At 43.1% G+C, this 22,935-nt stretch overlaps 3 protein-coding genes, 2 long non-coding RNA genes and 1 other non-coding gene across 8 annotated transcripts; 4 read left to right on the forward strand and 2 right to left on the reverse strand.

Annotated features, from left to right (window-relative positions):
- Positions 1-766: 766 nt before the first annotated feature.
- LOC121748521 (monodehydroascorbate reductase-like) lies at positions 767-4,354 on the forward strand. Its single transcript, XM_042142935.1, has 10 exons — positions 767-907; positions 1,248-1,319; positions 1,951-2,002; positions 2,387-2,467; positions 2,637-2,755; positions 2,847-3,069; positions 3,217-3,335; positions 3,426-3,551; positions 3,649-3,789; positions 3,864-4,354. Exons 1-10 carry the CDS (start codon positions 857-859, stop codon positions 4,185-4,187), a joined length of 1,308 nt encoding a protein of 435 aa, XP_041998869.1. The 5' UTR covers positions 767-856; the 3' UTR covers positions 4,188-4,354.
- Positions 4,355-4,879: 525 nt separating this feature from the next.
- On the reverse strand, positions 4,880-6,157 carry LOC121748083. Its single transcript, XM_042142295.1, has 2 exons — positions 5,276-6,157; positions 4,880-4,933 (listed from the first exon to the last, which is right to left on the reverse strand). Exons 1-2 carry the CDS (start codon positions 6,155-6,157, stop codon positions 4,880-4,882), a joined length of 936 nt encoding a protein of 311 aa, XP_041998229.1.
- Positions 6,158-7,080: 923 nt separating this feature from the next.
- Positions 7,081-9,116, forward strand: LOC121747781. Its single transcript, XR_006039340.1, has 3 exons — positions 7,081-7,261; positions 8,388-8,451; positions 8,931-9,116. It is a non-coding gene; the product is annotated as an uncharacterized LOC121747781 (long non-coding RNA).
- A 6,333-nt stretch (positions 9,117-15,449) lies between these two features.
- On the forward strand, positions 15,450-17,489 carry LOC121747743. The gene is made up of 3 exons (XR_006039332.1): positions 15,450-15,634; positions 16,761-16,824; positions 17,304-17,489. It is a non-coding gene; the product is annotated as an uncharacterized LOC121747743 (long non-coding RNA).
- Positions 17,490-17,752: 263 nt separating this feature from the next.
- TRNAR-CCU lies at positions 17,753-17,825 on the forward strand. The gene has a single exon. It is a non-coding gene; the product is annotated as a tRNA-Arg (tRNA).
- Positions 17,826-17,881: 56 nt separating this feature from the next.
- Positions 17,882-21,553, reverse strand: LOC121749520 (probable glutamate carboxypeptidase AMP1). 3 transcript variants are annotated; one of them, XM_042144091.1, is made up of 10 exons: positions 20,583-21,540; positions 19,672-19,914; positions 19,424-19,576; positions 19,263-19,331; positions 19,034-19,127; positions 18,876-18,959; positions 18,719-18,807; positions 18,466-18,579; positions 18,250-18,384; positions 17,882-18,171 (listed from the first exon to the last, which is right to left on the reverse strand). In XM_042144091.1, the coding sequence occupies exons 1-10, from the start codon at positions 21,462-21,464 to the stop codon at positions 17,986-17,988; spliced, it is 2,049 nt and encodes a 682-aa protein (XP_042000025.1). In that variant the 5' UTR covers positions 21,465-21,540; the 3' UTR covers positions 17,882-17,985. The 3 variants fall into 3 exon arrangements, with proteins under 3 accessions (XP_042000025.1, XP_042000026.1, XP_042000027.1); XM_042144092.1 differs by having other exon boundaries at positions 19,034-19,124; positions 20,583-21,536; XM_042144093.1 differs by lacking the exon at positions 17,882-18,171 and having other exon boundaries at positions 18,245-18,384; positions 18,466-18,632; positions 20,583-21,553.
- Positions 21,554-22,935: the final 1,382 nt, after the last annotated feature.

Genomic DNA, 22,935 nt, shown 5'->3' on the forward strand with positions numbered 1-22,935 from the left:
TTTCAATTGGATAATTACCTGTCTATTTAGTAGCCCAATCTATAAATCCTACAGGCTAGTTATTAAATTACTGTCATTGGATCAATGTAGACTAAATAGATGGGTTCTTTGCCAGAATTGCAATAGATTAAATTTAAAAATTTAAGATAGTAATCTAATTTGTTTCACAACAAATCATATAGGTGTAGATATTTTAATTTTGCCCGTTCTTGGATCAACAAATAACTAATAAATAAAATTGTATAGTTTACTATTCATTCAAAATAAAAGAAAAAAAAATACTTATCATATTATATTAAACGTTACTGAAATTAAAAAAAAAATCTTTGTTACAATCTAACAAATACTAGTACTATATTTTTATTTCATAAGCAAAACTTATTTATTTTATTTTTTATTTAAATCTATATTAAGTGATTTTTATTGACATTATGTCGAACACATTAAAATTATAAAAATTCATAGAAAGTCAATATATGTGTTTTACTATTACTTATTGTTTAAACCACTAAAAATAACTTGAAAAGAATCATTTTTAAACTAGTACGAATCCTTAAAGAAATATTCCAAAATTTTCCTCCAAATATATGAAGTAAAGAATAATTTTAGTAAATAGCCAATAAATTGTATAGTAGGAATATGTATTAATTTTTCCATGCTAGTATTGAGAAACGATTACACAGTCAGCAGATTAAACGGCAGATACCGTGCCACGTGTAAGCCAATCTTCTTCTCTACATTCAATCCTCAACTAATCTACACACTTCAACGATATATATTTACACATTTCTAGAAAATTCTCCTCTAAAAGCAGCTCAAAACTGAAAATATCTCCAGAATTTACCGAATCTGTTCTATGGCGGAGAAATCATTCAAGTACGTGATCCTTGGTGGAGGTGTTTCTGCTGTGAGTATTTATTTTTTCAGTTCAATTTTTTTCCATTTTGCATTTTTTTTGGGTATTTTATCGATCTCGATGGCGACTGTGACTTCAGCTATTGATTGGTTTAGGTTTTTGCATATGAAATGGAAAAATAGAAGTTGAAAGGCTTACGCTTGTTATTTTATCAGTATTAGATTAAATGTTATAAGTTTATCGGTGTGGATTTTGTGTATTGGATTAAGAGATGGATGCTTACGAATTTACAATGTGGCTTGCGAGTTATGTGAAGTTAACAGGATGTGGAAATTGATTTGTTAGTTTACTGTGTTTGTGCGGCTAACTTGAAACTGACTTGTAATTTTAGGGATATGCTGCTAGGGCGTTCGCTAAGCATGGAGCGAAACATGGCGAAGTTGCTATCATTTCTAAAGAGGCGGTATGCACTCAAAGCTATTTATTCAGATTTCTATTGTTTCTTCAGCAATTTTGAGCTATTAAGCTCTCTTTCTAGCATGTGCTACTGTGTGCTGTCAAACATTTCTAGAAAAAGGTTAGCATTTTGCTAGCTACAATTTTTTTGCATCAAAGAGTATAGTGAATGCCAACTCTTAATTGAGAGAATTCTGTTACCAAGTCCCACTTGAAAACTATCCTGAACATTCTATTTATCTATTTACATATGTTGGTAAATCTCTGTAGCATGTTGAAAGATACTATGTATTTCGGTTTATTTTTGTTAGCTATCTGCTGGTATATTTGCCTAGCCCTTCCTGACATGGAAATGCATTTATTTTCTGTTGTTATCTCACACTTGGACTTGGTCTCTCCCAAGTCTTTTATTCACACTATTAGATTCTGATCCTACATCCAAAAGGATGCCTGCGTAGTTGACAGTCTTTTATTCACACTATTAGATTCTGATCCCACATCCTAAAAGATGTATGTATATGTTGACAGTCTTTTATTCACACTGTTAAATTCTGATCTCACTGTTAGATTTTGATCTCACATCTGAAAGGATGTCTGTGTATGTTGACATTAATATTCTTATTTGATGATGGTTTCAGGTGGCTCCTTATGAACGCCCGGCATTAAGTAAGGCGTACCTATTCCCAGAAGGTTGGTTGGTTATCTTTCACAAGTTGCAAAGCGCACAAATGCAATATAGAGAAATGGAAATTTATGATTCCCTGTATATCTCTTAGACTCTGAGCAGTAACCACGTGAAACTTATCCTGGCTGCATTCTCATAAAAAACTTATGTGTTTCGCAGTCTTGAACAAAGACTATTTTGTACTCTATCATGTAATGTTTGAGAAGTTTATTTGTACTTGTTTGTTAATGCACTTTTGTTATGTTTTCTTTGAGATGATTGCAACAATTGTGTAGAATTTCAGTTCAAATTGGCTAAAAAAGTTTTTGTCCAAATTCCGAAAGAAATCTTTTATCAGTATTATTTCAATCTCAAAGTTCTGATTTTTTATTAATATTAATTTCCTCCAGGAACTGCAAGACTCCCTGGTTTTCATGTGTGTGTTGGAAGTGGTGGAGAGAGGCTCCTTCCCGAGTGGTATACGGAGAAAGGTACTTAGTTTCTTTCTCATTAATCATGTATCTGCCTGAGGTAGTTCTACCGTCGACAGTCTTTTGGGTGAGTCGGTGAGGGCATGCATCGATCAGATTACTTCCTAGTATCTCTTGTATGATATTCAATTGAAGTTCTCCTTACGTATCATGTCATGATGATCTGCAGGAATATCTTTGATACTTAGCACAGAAATTGTCAAAGCAGATCTTGCTTCAAAGACCCTTACCAGTGCAGCTGGGGAAATATTTAAGTACCAAACACTTATCATCGCCACTGGTTCTACTGTTAAGTATCATTCCTGAATATAATTTTCATATTCTAGTTTGGTATCCTGGTCGATGGCTGCGTTTCTCATTTCTTTGTTACTTTGATCAGGTTCTTAGATTGACAGACTTTGGCACACCAGGAGCTGATGCTAAAAACATCTTTTATTTGAGAGAAATTGATGAGGCTGATGCACTTGTGGCTGCAATCAAAGCAACGAAGAATGGTAGTAAAGCTGTGGTTGTTGGTGGAGGATACATTGGGCTGGAGCTAAGTGCAGCTTTGAGAGCCAATAATATTGATGTCAGCATGGTTTTCCCGGAGCCTTGGTGCAGTAAGTTATATTCGTCACATTATTTAATTTCAGAAGTTTGTTCAAATAACTCGATTTACAATTGATGAAGTGCTTTAATATATATCAATCCTGCGACTTTATAACTGATGGAAGCTGTTGACAATGCTTAAATGTTTGATTTTGCAGTGCCTAGATTATTCACTGCTGGCATAGCTGCCTTCTATGAAGGTTACTATACAAACAAGGGGGTAAATGTCATCAAGGGCGCATTAGTAGTTGGATTTGAGACCAATGAGAATGGGGAGGTGAGCTTTAAAGCTTTGAAAACTTGATTCCTGTATACATACTCCATGAGGAACTTCATAGCTAGATTTGTACCTTTCCACTGATTTCAGGTAAAAAATGTAAAACTTAAGGATGGTAGGGTGCTCGAAGCCGATATTGTTGTCGTTGGTGTGGGTGCAAAACCACTGACACAATTATTTAAAGGCCAGATTGAAGAGGACAAGGGTGGAATTAAGGTACAAAACCACACGCATCCTTTTTGTCTTTCTGCTGTCATCAGTAATTCAAAACGCTCTTCATACTTACAATTGATTGTTTATATCATGACTGCAGACCGATGCTTTCTTCAAAACAAGTGTACCCAATGTGTATGCTGTGGGCGACGTTGCCACATTCCCCATGAAGATGTATGGTGACATTAGAAGAGTCGAACACGTAGATCACGCTCGCAAATCAGCTGAACAGGCCGTGGAGGTAGGCACAAGCACATTTAAATTATCTTGCGGATGGAGTGAGATACACTTGACATTATGCTATTTTTTCTGCAGGCAATATACGCGAGTGAAGAAGGGAAATCCATTGGCGAGTATGAGTACCTCCCTTTCTTCTATTCCCGATCATTCGACCTGTCGTGGCAGTTTTATGGCGACAATGTTGGTGAGAGTGTGTTGTTTGGGGACAGCAGCCCAGCGTCTCCCAGCCACAAGTTCGGAGCATACTGGGTGAAAGACGGGAAAGTTGTGGGGGCGTTTTTGGAGAGCGGTAGCCCGGAAGAGAACAAGGCCATTGCCAAAGTTGCCAAGGTACAGCCTCCGGCAGACAACTTGGATAAGCTGGCCACAGAAGGTCTCACCTTCGCAAGTAAAATTTGAGAAGTATTCATTTTCAGTACTCATAATTTATGCTTTCATATAATGGTGACTATTTATGATTTCAACTTGATCGTATTCATAGCCATTGTTTTATACTTTTATCGAAGTTTCTAATAATAAATCTCGCTGTAATATACTCTTAATAAGTAATGATGATTTCATAGAAAGTGTTTGGTGCGTCCGTAGTTAGCAAGATTTGCGTGTTTAATAGTGTAGCATTCCATTACTGCATAGTTTCAACCTCCGTTGTGTGACATTTTGAATGTGTATTGCTTTTCTAAAAAACGGTCAAATGAGTCTCAAGTCAAATTTGGTTATAATGAACAAAAAGAAGGGAGATCGATCCAAAACGGTGGTGGATTTAGGGGTGTCGAAACGGGTAGCAGGTATAGGGAAACCCTCAACCCGACCCGCTACCACCGGGTACCCAACGACAAAGGGAAACGGGGCGGGATCGGGTAGTTTGTTTTAAATTTTTGGGGGTATGGGTATACCCGCTACCCGCGCGGGTATACCCGTTAAACCCGATAATACCCATTATTTTTAGGGTTAGGGTTTTAAAATATTTTATTTAAGTTAATTAGTTTCAAATTTATATATAATCAATTTATATTAAACTTTTGAATGGTGATTTAATTTTAGACATACTTGATGTTTCTATCATATTTGCTTATTTGAAACTTGGATTTGCTTTATATTTTATACGTAGTCATGTTATATTTAAGAGATGAGAAATCACCATATTTCTGCATAGTTAATAGTTGGAAATTATGCAAATACAACAAAGTAAAAAAAATACAAATCTAAAATCATAGTGTAGCAACTAGCAACAATCCCAAAATTTATTCTAGAATTACAAACATGTACATAAAATTATTATATTAGATGACTAGCATTGATGATAAACGAAAACTAAAAGCATAATACTATTGATATAATACACAATTCAGATTATGCCTGCGGGTTTGGGATACCCGATGCAGGTATCGGGTTACCCATATAACTATACGGGTCGGGATTGGGTAGTATAATATTGAAGTTTTCTGGTACGGGTACCCGCAAAATCGGGTTTGGGTATCCGCGGGTACCCGTTTCGACACCCCTAGGTGGATTGTCTTGTCCATCTCTAAATCAAGAACCTGTTCAAATCTCGAATCCCCCATGCAGAAAACCCCATAATCATGGCCTCCATAGTTATAATCCTCATCAATCCTCTCCCAATAATCATCCATGAAATAAATCGCATTCTTCCTCAATCCCACCGCCGGCAACACCACCGCCGTCTCATTCCCGCCCATAAACATCGCGTAATCCCCCAAGCCCTCCACGTCAGCCCACTCTCCTCCGCCGCTGACGTCAGCCCTAACCACCTGAAACCCCATCGTCCTGTACGGACACACCAGCGGCGCCGCCATGTAGTCCGTCAGCGTGTCTCCCTCGTACACCGCCTCCCCGTCGTACCTCACAAACTCCCCGACATACCTCACCGCCACGATCACCTCCCTTGACTCCGGGCAGAGGGCGAGGTACAATTGAGACGAGTAGAGATCATGCGGGAAGACCTCCTTCACGAGACGCAATGATCTCAGGAAAGAACCCTTAATTATCGTCGCCTTTGTAGGAGAATCATCGTTCAAGTTCCACGACTCGACTTGCAAACCGGGGCATAGGGCGAAGAGGGTGTTTGTTGCATCGCAGCATACGGCGTCGTAGTAGGTCTTGCTCTGGTTGGGGAGGGCATGCCATGTGGAGTCGCGGTTGCGGGAGAAGGAGAGCTTGGCGGAGAAGAGGGGGGTTTGGATTGAGACCGCGGGGTAGGTTTGGGGGCGGAGGGAGGGGTCTTGGGAGAGGATGAGTTTGGTTATGTCAGGGTGGTTTAGGGGGAGGTGGATTAGGGTTTGGGAGAAGGGGTTGAAGAGGAAAGGGTTTTGTCCAAGAAAGCAAGCCACCCTTTGGATGAACCAATGCATTGGAATTGTGTGTTTTTGAGGTTTGGTGGGAATTTGAGGTTGTATGGTTTGTTGTTTTTGAGGTTGTGGAGAATGAGAGGTGTTGGATTTCTTGGGTGTTTTCGTCGGCAATGGGGAGCATCAAGAATGATGAACAAGATGGAAGCCATTTATGAGAGAGGAGAGTTTGGTCGAGAGAGAATTTGTAAGGAAATTTTAATTTTAGGGGTTTAGTATATATAGACAACCAAAAGTATTGTTTCCTTTTGAAAACTAAATTCAATTAGGAAAGTAAGTTTCCATTAATATTGTATATTAGCATATCTGATTATATCCTTTAATTTCATCTTTCAACTTTATTTGTTGGAAGATCAAGCACGTTTTCAAATAGGATAAATATCAATTAAAAACCTAAACAATAAATTAAACTTGGATTATGTTCCATGATATCAATTCAATGTCCAAACTATATATTGAATCTCAAGTATATATACTGTAGCACCCCCAATCAAATTTCTCATTTTAAACATTTTATTCATTTTTAGCATTCTTAATGAGAATAATGTATAGATATAAATAATTTAATGTAATACCCGAAAATTTGTGGAATTTTATTCTTTTAATTAAGGATGAAATTTTTATGTTTTTGTGTTTAAAATATGGTGTGGAAAATATTATTTGTGTTTATTTGATTGTTGTGGATGTGGTATTTTCTACCTAGGCAAATTAAAATGGAATTAAGTAATTAAGCTATGAATAAAAACTCCTAATTAACAAATTAAATCCCTCCCTCCCCAATTCTCTCTTCTTTTTCGAAAAAAAAACCTCCCCCATCACCCCATGATTCTCTCAACCGCCCCCACTCCCTCATAACCGATTTCCCTCCCCCTCTTTTCCATTCGTTCTCTCTTCTCGGTCTCTCTCTCTCTCTCTCTCTCGCTCTCTAGCTCTCATCTCTCTCGAAGTGTGCTCTCACGGTAAGCTCTCGCCCCTCTCTCTCTCGGTTTACCTTTCCCCATTCATCCCCTTCTCATCATCATCTTGGCTTCTTCAAGGTGTTACGCTCGTACGTTGTAAATCGGTGTAGGGAAAGCTTCGAATTTACGTTTGAACTATCCAAGAAAGGTAACCAAACCCTAACCCTTGTTTAATTCGAAAACTCATGCATATAGGACGTTTTGGATGGTTTAGATGCTGAATAGGGTTTGTGGCTTTGTGATATGGTTGAGCATGTTTTTGGTAGTTACTGGCAGTGGGTTCCGACCCCTTTTTATCTAAGCAAACGATCTCCGTTGGGTACGATTTTTGAACTGTATAAAGGTTAATGTGGCTTCTGTGTGGTGTGTAATTTTCAGCCTCTTTGGATGTCGTATGAATTTATTATGATTTTTGCAAGTAAACTGCGCAGTTTCGCGAGTTGTATGTTTTTGGGAGATGTTTTCATGTGCAATTGGCGTGATTCTGAGTGCTATGTTTTTGTGATGAATGTGGGTGTGTTTGACCAAGAGATGGCTCGGGAAAATCAGTGTTTGGTTCGAGGGTTTTGCGTGGGTTGGCCGAGAGTTTTAGGGGCCGGCCTAGGGCAGTGTTGTGGGGGGGTTTTGAAGGGATGATCCCAGGTGTCTGGGTGTGTTTTGGGACGGAGAATGTGTGGTGTGAATGTTGTATAGGGTTTGAGAATCGGAAGTTGGAGGAAAGTGAGTGTGCACGGGACGAGCCAGGCGGCCGAGGTGCCGAGCCAGCGGCCGAGGTGCCGAGCAGGCGGCCGAGGTGCCGAGCAGGCGGCCGAGGTGCCGAGCCAGCGGCCGAGGGGCCGAGCAGGCGGCCGAGGTGCCGAGCCAGCGGCCGAGGTGCCGAGCAGGCGGCCGAGGTGCCGAGCCAGCGGCCGAGGTGCCGAACAGGTGGCCGAGGTGCCGAGCCAGCGGCCGAGACACCGAGCCATGTCGAGACGCCGATCCTTTTTCCGAGTTTTTCCGAACCTTTTCCGAGCCAAGTGAGCCGTTTGCACAGTAAGGGTATGCCAGGACTTGGAGTGCTGTGTTCGTGTGTCGTGTGCGCGTTTTGGGTACGTCGTTTGCGTGCGGGGTGTGTTTCGAACGTGTGACTTTGTGTGTTTGTTTTGTAACATGTTGTTAAGTGTATGTACGTGTAACGTGCTAGATGTTGAAGTCGTCCACGTAGGAATCATGCATTGTCGTTTAAAGTCTCGTCTCTTCTGACTCTAATCATGATACAATTTATCTTTCAAAAGGGTGATCGTTTACGAGGAAAGTGTGGTTGAAGAAGGGAATTATTTTAAAAGCTAAGCAATCGAGGTGGGCTTTTCTACCCTACTTTTACGTGGGTTGTTTTTAATACGGACTCTGTTCCGGAATTGTTTATGGAGGTGAACTGTTTGTCTTGCCAAATGTTTTGATTTGAAACCTATCTGAAGTGGTTTATCACATATGTTTAATCGAATTCGGGTCTGTTGGGCTGCGAACCCTCAGGCTAGTGTACACGAGACTGGGTGCCATCTGAGAGCAAGTTGGCCGGTCTAGATGACCTGGGGTGTGGCCACGCCCCTTGTCACCGTTTGGATCAGATAGTGTATGATTGAGGGAATAAGGGTGGCAATATCGGAAAATGACTGCGCAGTCGAATTTATGAAATATATTTTGGTGTACTTGGGTTATTTTCATTACACTCAAAACCCCAATGTTACACTGTTATGGCATGACAAACTATGATTTTGGCGTGTGTCCACTGAGTGCAATAAGTACTCAGCCCTGCATGTTGTTTTCTTAATGTGCAGGTTGAGCGGCGATGGGGAGGACGGATGTTGAGCAGTTAAAGTCAAAATGCGTTTCACTTTGTTTTGGATAATGTCGTGTCGTCATACCCGGCATTATCTGTCTCTTGATCTTTTTCCGCTGCTTGTAATCCGAAACAATGTTTTCATTTAAACTCTGGTTACTTAAACTTTTGAAATGTCGCTACAGTACCTTGTTTTAAAATGAATTTCCTTTTATTAAATGTCTTTGGGTCAAATATTCTTGTTTTTCCTTTCTTCCCCGCTTCTTTACTCCTCCCCTAGTCGCGGTCCACCGTACTTCCTATCCTTAGGAAATGCGGGCGTGACAGAGTGGTATCAGAGCCAGGTTTTCTCTTTCTGCTCTGGACCCAAAAAAAATTCTTTTTCTGACTGGAGTAAGTTTTCAAAAGTGTCATTGGCTCAACATCCGACTCATCGCACTCAACCTGAAATGAGGTAATGAAAATTTCGAAATTTTGGAAAGTATATGGAAGTGGAGGAAATTGTGATTTTGGTGTTGAAAATGATTTTTATGTAAAGTTTAAGTAAATGTTGAGACATGTGGAAGGGTACAAAGTGATGTGGAAAAGTTGGAAATTATTTGAGTTATGAACTGTTATGGTGTTATGAACTGTTGATGTATGATGAACTTATATGAAAGCATGTGGCTGATGTGTGATGATATGATGACGTGAATGTTGATGTGAGCTTTTATGTGAGTATGTGTTGGCCTTTTAAATGTTTGAACTTAGACGTGATAGAATTTCACTAGTGCTTCTTGGACCTATGATAGATAAGAGCTTTTGGCCTTTGAACACCAGCGGGTTTGGGTTAGAACAGCGATACGTGCATACACATATCTCTCTCTCTTCTTTGGTTATGTACTCTGTTTTTATACGCGAGGCGGTTGTTTCTATTTTTCTATAGATGGCGCGTATGTTCCGAACCGCGCGACGGAGTGATCGCGATAGACTTAGGGCACAGAGGGTGCTCAGGGATTATAGAGTGTACCGGAAGAAGGATCACGTACCGTTGATCGAGTTCGTGGCACACTTCGACACCCTCTGGAGGGCAGCTCAGGAGTTCGGAGTGACAGAGCATGACGGCATTGAGAAGCTAATAGATTTGCTTCCCGATAGCTGGAAGGAGTGGGCCGAAAGAACGGCGAGGAGGTACACGTGGCATGAGCCCGCTACCGATGACATGGTGGGTGACATGGCTGGCTTTCGGAAAGCCGTGTATTGTGCACTGGTGGACTCTCGAGAGGAGCAGCCCCCACAGGAGGTGGAAGAGAGGGTCGTGTATCAGGACAAGTATGTGAGCATGCACGAGGGTGAACAAGGGTATGAAGATGATTATGAGGAGGCTCTGCCAGGGAACTCCGAGGAGGACGACGACGAAGACCCGGAGGAAGGGCCTATGGATGAGGATGATAGAGTCGTAGTCTAGAATTAGAATAGTTCGTTGTCTTTTCAGTTTTTGCTTTCAGTACGATCTACTCTTGGGAACAATGTTGGCCTTCTTTCTTTTAATGAGAATTTGATTTTGATTTATATCCTATGTGTTGCATCTTATACTACATGAAGGTTCTATAAGAATTTTTGAGAAAGTGGTAATCTTGGATGAGAATTAAAGTAACACTTATGGGTATTGAATCAGAATGCCGCCAAGACGTGCACGCCAACCACGACAAGGACCCAACGTGGAGGCACCACCTCCACCACCACCGCCACCACCACCTCCACCCCCGCCTCAACAAGAAAGATTCATAGTTACGTTCTCCAGGCAGAATCCTCCTAAATTCGATGGACAAGGAGATCCATCAAAAGCGGAAGAGTGGATACGCGGCCTCGAGCGTATCTTCAGGGTCATGGAGTGCACAGATAGGGAGCGCATTGCTGGCGCTACCTTTCAACTATCAGGTGCTGCCGATTACTGGTGGGAGACTCGGCAGAGAACTATGAATCCTGCACGCCTAGAAGCGCTAACATGGGAGGAGTTTAAAGTGGAAATCGACAACAAGTATGTCCCAAAGACGTACAGACGGGCCAAGGTGGTAGAATTCCACACGCTAAGCCAAGGTCGAATGACTGTAACCGAGTATGACCGAGCCCTCGCGCAGATGGCACGATATGCGCCCGAGTTGATGGACACCGATGAGAAATGGGCGGTGAAGTTCCGGGCCGGGCTCAGAGATGAGATAAAGGCCGCGTTGGCCTGTCGAGGAGAACTCTCCTACTCGGAGATCTTGACTTGTGCACTGGACGTGGAAGATGCACTCCCTAAGCCAAGAGTTGTGGCAACAACAAACGCGACACCCCTACAAGCTCAGTCAGGCCACCAAGAGAAGAGGAGGTGGGATGGTGACCAGGCTCAGTATGGTGGTAAGAGGCCACAACACATGAGGAACCCACCCTACAATGGCGGGAGACAGAATACTTTCCAACCGAGGGCAAACTTTCCGCCGAGGAACCCTCAATGTGGAAGGTGCTTCAAGTATCACACCGGGGAGTGTCGAGACCCTAGGTGCTTCAACTGTGGTGGGAGTGGCCACTACATCCGAAATTGCCCAAACAAGCACATGGGAACGGGAACGAGACAGAACCAGCTAGGCTTCCGTCCACAACCCCAGGCTTTACCTGCACCTCCACCACAGCAACGCCGCCAAGGATTGCCATCGCAAGCAAGGGCCTACGCCTTGAAGGGGAAACAGCCGGCAAACGGGAAAGAAACCTTTGAGCAAGGAAACTTGGCAGGTATGGGCACACTTCTCAATATGCCTATAGTTGTCTTGTTTGATACGGGTGCGTCGCATTCCTTTATATCAACGTCTTGTGTGGATACTTTGGGATTACATACTGTTAAGACCGAACCCACTATGAGTGTGACCTCACCGGTAGGCGGGACTATAGATATATCCCGATCTTGTGCATGTGTGAACTTTGGAATAGGTGAACTCAGTTTAGTGGCTTATAATTTGCAAGTAATGACGATGGGTAGCGTAGACATAATCTTGGGTATGGATTGGTTAGCGGAGAACCACGTTACCCTTCATTGTAGAGAAAGGGAAATCTCGTTTGAAACCCCCGGAAAAGAGCCGACGAAGTTTCACGGAATCCCAATGAGCCGACGCAAGTCCATTATCTCTGCGCTGCAAGCCACTACAATGATGAGAAAGGGATGTCCAGCGTACCTTGTTTATTTGAATGGGGAGGAGAAGAAAGACAGGAAGATAGAAGATGTGGAGATAGTGAGTGAATACCCCGATGTTTTCCCCGATGCATTGCCGGGACCCCCACCCGACAGGCAGGTGGAATTCACGATCGATCTGGAGCCCGGATCGGCACCAATATCCAAGGCACCTTATAGAATGGCGCCAAAAGAGTTGGAGGAGCTTAAGGTGCAACTGCAAGAGCTACTGGAATTGGGATTCATTAGACCTAGCGTGTCACCATGGGGAGCACCAGTGTTGTTTGTAAAGAAGAAGGATGGAACGATGAGGATGTGCATCGACTATCGGGAGCTAAACAAACTAACGCTAAAGAACAAGTATCCACTACCAAGGATAGACGACTTGTTTGACCAACTTCGAGGGGCAGGAGTCTTCTCTAAGATGGATTTGAGGTCTGGGTACCATCAGTTGAGGGTTCGGCGAGAAGATGTACCCAAGACGGCGTTCCGAACAAGATATGGTCATTATGAGTTCGTTGTAATGCCTTTTGGACTGACGAACGCCCCGGCAGTGTTCATGGACCTTATGAACCGCGTGTTCCACCCATTTCTGGATCGGTTTGTCCTAGTTTTCATCGATGATGTGCTTGTTTACTCAAAGAACGAGGAGGAGCACAAAGAGCACTTGAGAACCGTCCTAGCAACTCTAAGGGACGAGAAACTATATGCCAAGTTCAGTAAATGCGAGTTTTGGCTCAAGGAAGTGAATTTTCTGGGACATGTAGTAACTTCAGATGGAATTCGTGTAGACCCGGCCAAGGTGGAAGCAGTGCAGAAATGGAAGCCACCTTCTACACAAAATGAAATCCGAAGCTTTTTAGGACTGGCGGGCTATTATCGAAGATTCATCGAGGGATTCTCGAAGATAGCAAGGCCAATGACGCAACAACTGAAAAAGGGAGTCAAGATGATTTGGACGCCATAATGTGAGGCGAGCTTTCAGTTGTTGAAGGAGAAATTGACCACCGCACCAATCCTAGCTGTGCCGGAGCCAGAGACTGACTATGCGGTATATACGGATGCGTCGAAGGTGGGACTGGGATGTGTGCTTATGCAGAAGGGGAAAGTGATTGCATATGCATCGAGACAATTGAAGCCCCATGAACTGAATTATCCGACGCATGACTTGGAACTGGCAGCTGTGGTGCATGCTTTGAAGATCTGGAGACACCATCTCTATGGAGTCCGTTGTGAGATATACACGGACCATAAGAGTCTAAAGTACTTCTTTGAGCAAAAGGAGCTGAATATGCGCCAACGTAGGTGGCTCGAGTTGGTGAAGGACTACGATTGTGGTATAAATTACCATCCGGGAAAAGCTAACGTAGTGGCCGATGCTCTTAGTAGGAAGTCTCAATCTCAGCTGGCCACCTTTCTTACTATCGAGGAGAGTATAATCCAAGAGTTCAGTAAGATGCGCTTGGAAGTGGTGAGAATGCCCGAGACTGTGGAAGGGATAGTAGCCACGTTGGTGATGGAACCCGACTTAAGAGCCAGAATTGTGGAAGCTCAACGGCGAGATACGCTACTAGAAAGGATTCGCTCAGAAGTGAGGACGGGTGAACCCGGAAGTTTCCGTGAGGCAGCGGATAACGGTCTCACCTACAAGGGAAGGTTGTGTGTGCCCAAGGATGAAGGCTTGAGGATGGAAATCATGAGAGAAGCACATGAAACCCCATACGCTGCTCATCCAGGGAACACCAAAATGTATCAAGACTTGAAAAGACAGTTTTGGTGGAACGGTATGAAAAAGCATGTTGCAGCTTTTGTGGAGAGATGCCTAGCGTGTCAACAAGTAAAGGCGCTACACCAACGGCCCTATGGGAAATTGCAACCCCTCGAGATTCCGGAATGGAAGTGGGAACATATTGCAATGGACTTTGTGATAGGACTGCCAAAATCCCAGCGAGGGAACACGGTGATTTGGGTGATTATAGATCGTCTCACCAAATCTGCCCACTTTGTACCGGTTCGCGCTACTTATGGATCCGACCAGTTGGCTAAGGTATATGTACGGGAGATTATACGCTTGCATGGAGTTCCAGCGACAATCACATCTGATCGTGATGCTAAATTCACTTCTAGATTTTGGACAAGCCTGCAACGCGAGTTGGGGACTAAGTTGAATTTCAGTACAGCTTTCCACCCTCAAACCGACGGGCAGTCGGAGAGAACGATACAAGCCTTGGAGGACATGCTACGAGCCGTGGTGCTTGATCGAGGCTGGGGTTGGGAAGAAGTGTTGCCATTGGTTGAATTCGCGTACAACAATAGTTACCAGGCGACTACCAAGATGGCCCCATATGAGGCCTTGTATGGAAAGAAGTGTAGATCGCCACTTTATTGGGATGAAGTGGGTGAGAGAAGAATTCTCGGACCAGACTCTGTAGAAGAGATGATAGAGATTGTCCGACAAATCTTATGCGGATGTTCGAAGGACCGAGTTACAGTTCGAGGTCGGGGAAAAGGTCTTTCTGAAAGTTTCCCCTTCTAAGGGAATAACTCGTTTTGGAGTGAAGGGAAAGCTGAGACCCCGATTTATTGGTCCATACGAGATTTTGGATAGAGTCGGTGTGGTAGCATACAGGTTGGCTCTACCACCAAGCTTTGGAAATGTGCACAACGTCTTCCATGTGTCACAATTGAGGAAGTACGTGTTTGACCCCACACACATAGTTCACCAAGAAGAGATGATGGTCCTAAATCCCGATCTAAACTATGAGGAGAAGCCCGAGGCCATTTTGGATCGAAGAGTGCAAGAATTGAGGAATAAGTCAATTGCTTCGGTGAAAGTACGGTGGAGGAATCATGGAACCGAAGAGGCAACATGGGAATCAGAAGATAAGATGAGAGAGAAGTTTCCAGAGCTGTTTGAGTAATCTAACAAATTTCGAGACGAAATTTTGTTAAGGTGGGAGGAATGTAATACCCGAAAATTTGTGGAATTTTATTCTTTTAATTAAGGATGAAATTTTTATGTTTTTGTGTTTAAAATATGGTGTGGAAAATATTATTTGTGTTTATTTGATTGTTGTGGATGTGGTATTTTCTACCTAGGCAAATTAAAATGGAATTAAGTAATTAAGCTATGAATAAAAACTCCTAATTAACAAATTAAATCCCTCCCTCCCCAATTCTCTCTTCTTTTTCGAAAAAAAAACCTCCCCCATCACCCCATGATTCTCTCAACCGCCCCCACTCCCTCATAACCGATTTCCCTCCCCCTCTTTTCCATTCGTTCTCTCTTCTCGGTCTCTCTCTCTCTCTCTCTCTCTCTCTCTCTCTCGCTCTCTAGCTCTCATCTCTCTCGAAGTGTGCTCTCACGGTAAGCTCTCGCCCCTCTCTCTCTCGGTTTACCTTTCCCCATTCATCCCCTTCTCATCATCATCTTGGCTTCTTCAAGGTGTTACGCTCGTACGTTGTAAATCGGTGTAGGGAAAGCTTCGAATTTACGTTTGAACTATCCAAGAAAGGTAACCAAACCCTAACCCTTGTTTAATTCGAAAACTCATGCATATAGGACGTTTTGGATGGTTTAGATGCTGAATAGGGTTTGTGGCTTTGTGATATGGTTGAGCATGTTTTTGGTAGTAACTGGCAGTGGGTTCCGACCCCTTTTTATCTAAGCAAACGATCTCCGTTGGGTACGATTTTTGAACTGTATAAAGGTTAATGTGGCTTCTGTGTGGTGTGTAATTTTCAGCCTCTTTGGATGTCGTATGAATTTATTATGATTTTTGCAAGTAAACTGCGCAGTTTCGCGAGTTGTATGTTTTTGGGAGATGTTTTCATGTGCAATTGGCGTGATTCTGAGTGCTATGTTTTTGTGATGAATGTGGGTGTGTTTGACCAAGAGATGGCTCGGGAAAATCAGTGTTTGGTTCGAGGGTTTTGCGTGGGTTGGCCGAGAGTTTTAGGGGCCGGCCTAGGGCAGTGTTGTGGGGGGGTTTTGAAGGGATGATCCCAGGTGTCTGGGTGTGTTTTGGGACGGAGAATGTGTGGTGTGAATGTTGTATAGGGTTTGAGAATCGGAAGTTGGAGGAAAGTGAGTGTGCACGGGACGAGCCAGGCGGCCGAGGTGCCGAGCCAGCGGCCGAGGTGCCGAGCAGGCGGCCGAGGTGCCGAGCAGGCGGCCGAGATGCCGAGCCAGCGGCCGAGGGGCCGAGCAGGCGGCCGAGGTGCCGAGCCAGCGGCCGAGGTGCCGAGCAGGCGGCCGAGGTGCCGAGCCAGCGGCCGAGGTGCCGAACAGGTGGCCGAGGTGCCGAGCCAGCGGCCGAGACACCGAGCCATGTCGAGACGCCGATCCTTTTTCCGAGTTTTTCCGAACCTTTTCCGAGCCAAGTGAGCCGTTTGCACAGTAAGGGTATGCCAGGACTTGGAGTGCTGTGTTCGTGTGTCGTGTGCGCGTTTTGGGTACGTCGTTTGCGTGCGGGGTGTGTTTCGAACGTGTGACTTTGTGTGTTTGTTTTGTAACATGTTGTTAAGTGTATGTACGTGTAACGTGCTAGATGTTGAAGTCGTCCACGTAGGAATCATGCATTGTCGTTTAAAGTCTCGTCTCTTCTGACTCTAATCATGATACAATTTATCTTTCAAAAGGGTGATCGTTTACGAGGAAAGTGTGGTTGAAGAAGGGAATTATTTTAAAAGCTAAGCAATCGAGGTGGGCTTTTCTACCCTACTTTTACGTGGGTTGTTTTTAATACGGACTCTGTTCCGGAATTGTTTATGGAGGTGAACTGTTTGTCTTGCCAAATGTTTTGATTTGAAACCTATCTGAAGTGGTTTACCACATATGTTTAATCAAATTCGGGTCTGTTGGGCTGCGAACCCTCAGGCTAGTGTACACGAGACTGGGTGCCATCTGAGAGCAAGTTGGCCGGTCTAGATGACCTGGGGTGTGGCCACGCCCCTTGTCACCGTTTGGATCAGATAGTGTATGATTGAGGGAATAAGGGTGGCAATATCGGAAAATGACTGCGCAGTCGAATTTATGAAATATATTTTGGTGTACTTGGGTTATTTTCATTACACTCAAAACCCCAATGTTACACTGTTATGGCATGACAAACTATGATTTTGGCGTGTGTCCACTGAGTGCAATAAGTACTCAGCCCTGCATGTTGTTTTCTTAATGTGCAGGTTGAGCGGCGATGGGGAGGACGGATGTTGAGCAGTTAAAGTCAAAATGCGTTTCACTTTGTTTTGGATAATGTCGTGTCGTCATACCCGGCATTATCTGTCTCTTGATCTTTTTCCGCTGCTTGTAATCCGAAACAATGTTTTCATTTAAACTCTGGTTACTTAAACTTTTGAAATGTCGCTACAGTACCTTGTTTTAAAATGAATTTCCTTTTATTAAATGTCTTTGGGTCAAATATTCTTGTTTTTCCCCTTTCTTCCCCGCTTCTTTACTCCTCCCCTAGTCGCGGTCCACCGTACTTCCTATCCTTAGGAAATGTGGGCGTGACATTTAAAGTACGGAAATACATAAAACTCTTTGATGAGAATATATTATAGTCATCGTCGAATGTGTGAAGTGCGCTAGTGTGGATATAGTATTAGTATATTTAGCGACATAATTTCAAGTAGCGCCTGTAGCTCAGTGGATAGAGCGTCTGTTTCCTAAGCAGAAAGTCGTAGGTTCGACCCCTACCTGGCGCGATTTATTTATTTTTAATTTCAATTTACTGCTATTTTATTTATTTTTAGGGTGGTAAAACTAAAAATTGAGTTTTAAGGGAGCAAAAAGGGACTTCAGCTAGCAAACATACTATATTTACACACAAGAGCAAAGGAGATAGATATAGTGTTCCATTTCATATCACCATTTTGATGTGAGTCCACCTCTTAAAGCAGAGGCTGCTCTCTGGATGGCCCTTGACACCCTCCATATCTCGTGCCTAATCTTCGCCTCCTCGTCTCCCCCCTTCCGTTTTCCCGATATGCCATCCGATACCCCAGGGAAGAACTCGATTTTGCTCTCTGAATCCCCACCAGCCCCATAAATCTGCAACATCCACTCATCTCATCATACTACTACTTAACAACTTGATCAACTGCATTGCGATTCCAAGAATGTACTTACGAGGTGCTTGAACCATTCCCTTCCTGGGAGCCCCTCCGGGTCTAAGAAGCCTCGTTCGGTAAGCATGAGACGATCATTCAACGAGCGCCTCCTCAGTAGTGTCAGCCTATTCGTGTTTTCGTCCACCTTCAGTTTCTGAATTACACAACAGAAAATGCAGTTGGAAACACAATTTCTTTAACACAACTTTTGCCTTAAGATGGCGAATTTTCGGACCTTGATTTCGCCATCTGCTTCGTACGCAGCCGTTGTGAAGTCTTCGATGGCAGCAGCGAGAGGATCCAGCGAGATGGATTCTCCCACCAAAGCGTTGAGGGCATTTTTATACTCCTTAAGACGATGTCAACATTCGGATTCAAACACCAAAAATTACAAATATGCCACTGGATATGAGCTCAAACACAACATGTAAAATCATGTTATGCTAAGAGGCCTAATGACATGTGAATACAATGAAATATTTTTCTACCTGCAATTCAGCAGCATAAGAAAGGTAGTTGAAAGGCAGGATCGGATCATCAGCCAGTCGAAGCGCGACGAGCCCCCATATTCCGGTCACTGGAGACGACGAAAAAGCATTACAAGACGTTGACCTACTCGGAAAGAAGCAGCAGTTTCAAGCAGACCTGTCACGTGGCGATGAAACAAGGGATCTCCGAAATTCACCATCCAATCGTACGAGTCGAACGCAGTGTGATAAACCGGAAAGTCTGCAAAAGAAGCAAAGATTGATTGATGCATAACAATTTAAAATGAGGAAATGCACAAGATGGATGTATAGTACCTAGTCCAAAATACAGATCAACAGAAGCAATCCCAGCGTGCTGCAAAAACGGAGCGAAATCTGAATCGACTCTGCTCAGCCTTTGAATCTTCTGCTAACAAACCAATGCCACAATCGTCAACAGACAAGACGTGACAGCACGAAGTGGCTATCCACGCACCGGCTTCTAGTTTCAAGAGAAAATGCAATGACAGTTATGGATTATTTCAAATGAGCAGAACATACTCACCTTAACACCTCTGTTGGCAGCTGCCCATTGTTCGTATACATACGCATTCTCTGAATCCGGATCTTTAACCTGTTGCAGGCGTGTCAACGATGTTTGCAGAAGGTGATATTACACGAGTTAACGAGCCAAGAAATGAATGATTTTTTGATCATCAAAGTTACCTGCTTCAAGACCTCAACGAGGAGATCATCGAGCTGAGGAGTAGCACTAACGAACAAACCAGGCCCTTGCACCGCGCAGTCCACGTTGAAATAGGCCACTGCTTTCGACCCGAGATTCAGAAGGTTTTGCTCTACCCACTCAGTAGATCCAATCTGAAAACCAACATAAAGTTAGGCAAACTAGCCTTTGTTCAATCACTCAAATAAAAAACAAAACGACACGAGGCAGGTGAATGTACATTACCTACCATGCCAAATTCTTCGGCGTCCCAGCTGCAAAGAACGATGGTTCGTCTAGGCCTCCAGCCTGATCGCAGGAGAAGAGCGAAACGACGAGCAATGTCAAGGAGAGCAGCAGTGCCGCTGTTGGGGTCAACAGCACCGTAAGTCCATGCATCTCGATGGTTGCCTAGGAGCACGTATCGATCAGCTTCCTCCGAGCCCTTTATCACCGCGAATACGTTATGGATGGTCGACATCACTTGCTCACCCTGCAAACCACAGATTACTTTTCGGATCAAAACAATTATCCTTCCTTTCAAATCAATGCATGATATTGATACCTTGTATTGATGCACAACAACATATTTTAATTTTTCTTAAGTCTGCAAATCGGAAAGAAAACAAAATTCATACTCAAGCAAGAATCTAGAGTATTTCTCAACATGTATAAACTATGATTGCCGAAACCTCCCTTACCAAAAGCCAAACGACAAGAAAGAAATACAACTTCGTTTCATATACTATAATTTATATTCCCTCTCATAAAGTCAACCTTATAAACACAAGCTAATTAATATTATCAAAATGGATAAATTGCCAATAAAATCACTTAGTTTGGTCTAATTCCGGTCATAACAACTTTATCAATCAACCAGAAAAACCACACAATCCAGATTTGTCCCAATTATACTACGACAAAAAAATCTGATAACCTACTTGTAATATATTGGTGATGTTGATTAAGTAAACGGTGCCGTTCCACAATTGATTTTTCGAAATTGGATACAATTACACCAAAAACTACAATAATTGCAAACAAATCAAAATATCCTATCACTTTTTTTTAGATTTTGGACACCAAACAATTACTCTAAATGTGGAAATCAATCAATCAATCAATTATCATCATTAAAAAAAAAGATTGAAATGAATTAACCTTGTAAGTAAAATTGAGCATGGTCGGGCCGGGCCCCACACCCCAAAATCTTCTCTCTCCACTCTGAAAACTCTCCCTCCACTCAGATGGCATCCTCTCCCTGTCCAGCGTGGCCAAGATCCCCTCCGCCGCCGACTCCGACACCGGCATCGACGGAATAGCGGGGAACCTCCCCGCCACCCTCGGATCATCCACCCCAAGCCTCTCCCCGCCGGCCCACCCGGGGCTGAGCGGGTCCCCCACCCCCCTCATCACGGTGCCCCTCTCCACCCCCTCCCTAACCCCCCCCTCCGTGAACATCAGCACCGCCGCCACCCCCCGCGCCGCGGCATTCGCAACCGCCTCGTGCCGCGACATCCCCATCCCGCGCCGCACCAGCGCCACGCACCCCGCCACTTCCACGCCCCGCGCCGCGAGGGCGGCGTAGTCCCGCTCCCTCCCGTAGTTGAGGAACACGGCGGCGCCGTACGCCGACCCGGAGGGGGAGTAGGCGTGGTAGGGGGGGACGACGGCGGCGTCTGCGGCGCCGCCGTCGTGGAGGAGGAGGGCGGCGGAGGAGGAGTTGGGGAAGTGGGCGGAGAGGGAGGAGAGGGAGGGGAAGGAGAGGAGGGCGGAGAAGTTTGTGATTTGGGAGGGGAGGCCGAGGGAGAGGAAGTGGGAGTGGACGAGGAGGGCGGAGGGGAGGGAGAGGGGGGTGCCGGCGAGGTGGGGGCGGAGGGTGAGGCGCCGGAGGTAGGCGGAGAGGGTGGAGTTGGAGGCGGAGGAGAGGAATGCGGAGGCGGGGGAGGGGAGGGGGCGATGGAGGAGGGTGTGGAGGGAGAGGAGGGAGAGGGAGAGGAGGAGGAGGAGAGTGCATGTGGGGTGTTTGCCGGAAAATGCCATTTTTGGAGAGCGGTTTGCTACCAAGTTTGATTCAAAGTTGCGACATAAATTATAGGAAGAAGACAAGTTTCATGATTTGACTTACCAATATGAAATTCATCATAATTCACATGGTTTATGTCTACACTCATTATCGTTTCCCTTTATTTTTAAACTATAATTCATCCTCTATCAATATGAAATTTAAAAGATTGCAAAAATATGAATAGAATAAAAGAAAAATAAAAAGCGAGTAATAAATTAAGAATAACTTTCTATTTTTAATATAAAACTAATTTTAATTGATGGACAAAAATGAAAAATATTAAATTACTTTATTATTCCAAATTCTAAAAAATGAAAGATAAATCAATTATAGTAATTTAAAGTAAACGAAAAGTTGCAAATATTTAATTATAACGAAAGGACATCCCTCAACCAGAGTTGATTTTGCATTAAAAACTTAATTTCCAAATTCAATACCTTAGTCCTATGGTACCAGACACACCATTAATGTTTTTTAAAGTTATATGCAATACATTTATATCATAACAATTTAAAGCATTGTATCACTCACGGATAGAACAATAAAAACATTTTATGATCAATGTTACATAAGAGGGGTAATCAATTACAAACTAGTAGTAGTACATTTCTCTATAAATTACAAACTAAAATTTGGATTATTAAATTTTAGTTTATATACTAGGAAAGATGTACTAGTTTGTTGTATAGTAGGATCATGTTATGATCCATACTATTATCAATATTATGTCGTTGAAATACAGTAAAATCATTAGTCAAATCAGTAGCAAAACAACAAGCATGTCCAATTCTTAATATCATTTCAAATCTCATACCACGAATATCTCAATAAAAGGATAAAAACTTTTAAAGATGATTTGCTTATCCAGCCAAAAAAAGATAAATCCAGGAATTAAAATATTCAAAAAAATCTCTCCATGCACTTTCAATTATAGTACAGAGATGGCAAAGTGTATGATCAATAATTAATGAAATAAAAAATACAATTTCTTCCATCCACTTTATACGAACAATGAGGTAAGACATGTTTGTCACAACATGCTTGAAAGAGAAATAAGCCTTTTTCATGATTTATATTCACTTTTTTCTTTGCAAGTGTTACCATATTTATTGAAGCGAATACGAATGTGTCCTCCTCCTTTTGGTCCCATTATTTTTTCTCAAGTTTGTATATGTTATACAAATAAGATTTGATGCAAAGTTGAGTGGGAAAAGCATTATGGAAAGGTGTCGAAAGATTCTTTATAATTTAGTGATGGAATTTGTGGACAGAAAATGAAGCAACACATAAAACATATCCATTTGGCTTCCCATCAATAATTTAGATTTTAGTGCATGTCTTTAAATTGTAGGGTCGTGGTCTTATGTTATACTTATACCAATATCATCTCACAAATATTTTTGGTGGTACTATATTTTTATTATTTAAAAATAATAATAATATGAG

This window comes from Salvia splendens, chromosome 9 (genome assembly GCF_004379255.2).
Source record: "Salvia splendens isolate huo1 chromosome 9, SspV2, whole genome shotgun sequence".
Classification (NCBI taxonomy): domain Eukaryota; kingdom Viridiplantae; phylum Streptophyta; class Magnoliopsida; order Lamiales; family Lamiaceae; genus Salvia; species Salvia splendens.

Bases quoted from the DNA above. Each gene is read 5' to 3' on its own strand.
- LOC121748521 (XM_042142935.1), top strand. From the start codon at position 857: ATGGCGGAGAAATCATTCAAGTACGTGATCCTTGGTGGAGGTGTTTCT. The intron at 908-1,247 runs GTGAGTATTTAT...TTGTAATTTTAG, and splicing joins TTGGTGGAGGTGTTTCTGCT to GGATATGCTGCTAGGGCGTT. The intron at 3,070-3,216 runs GTAAGTTATATT...TTGATTTTGCAG, and splicing joins TTTCCCGGAGCCTTGGTGCA to TGCCTAGATTATTCACTGCT.
- LOC121748083 (XM_042142295.1), bottom strand. From the start codon at position 6,157: ATGCATTGGTTCATCCAAAGGGTGGCTTGCTTTCTTGGACAAAACCCT. The intron at 4,934-5,275 runs GTACCCGCGGAT...TTAACTATGCAG, and splicing joins ACCTAGGGGTGTCGAAACGG to AAATATGGTGATTTCTCATC.
- LOC121749520 (XM_042144091.1), bottom strand. From the start codon at position 21,464: ATGGCATTTTCCGGCAAACACCCCACATGCACTCTCCTCCTCCTCCTC. The intron at 19,128-19,262 runs GTGAGTATGTTC...TTGGTTTGTTAG, and splicing joins CTGCCAACAGAGGTGTTAAG to CAGAAGATTCAAAGGCTGAG. The intron at 18,580-18,718 runs GTAGAAAAATAT...CATCGTCTTAAG, and splicing joins CTTATGCTGCTGAATTGCAG to GAGTATAAAAATGCCCTCAA.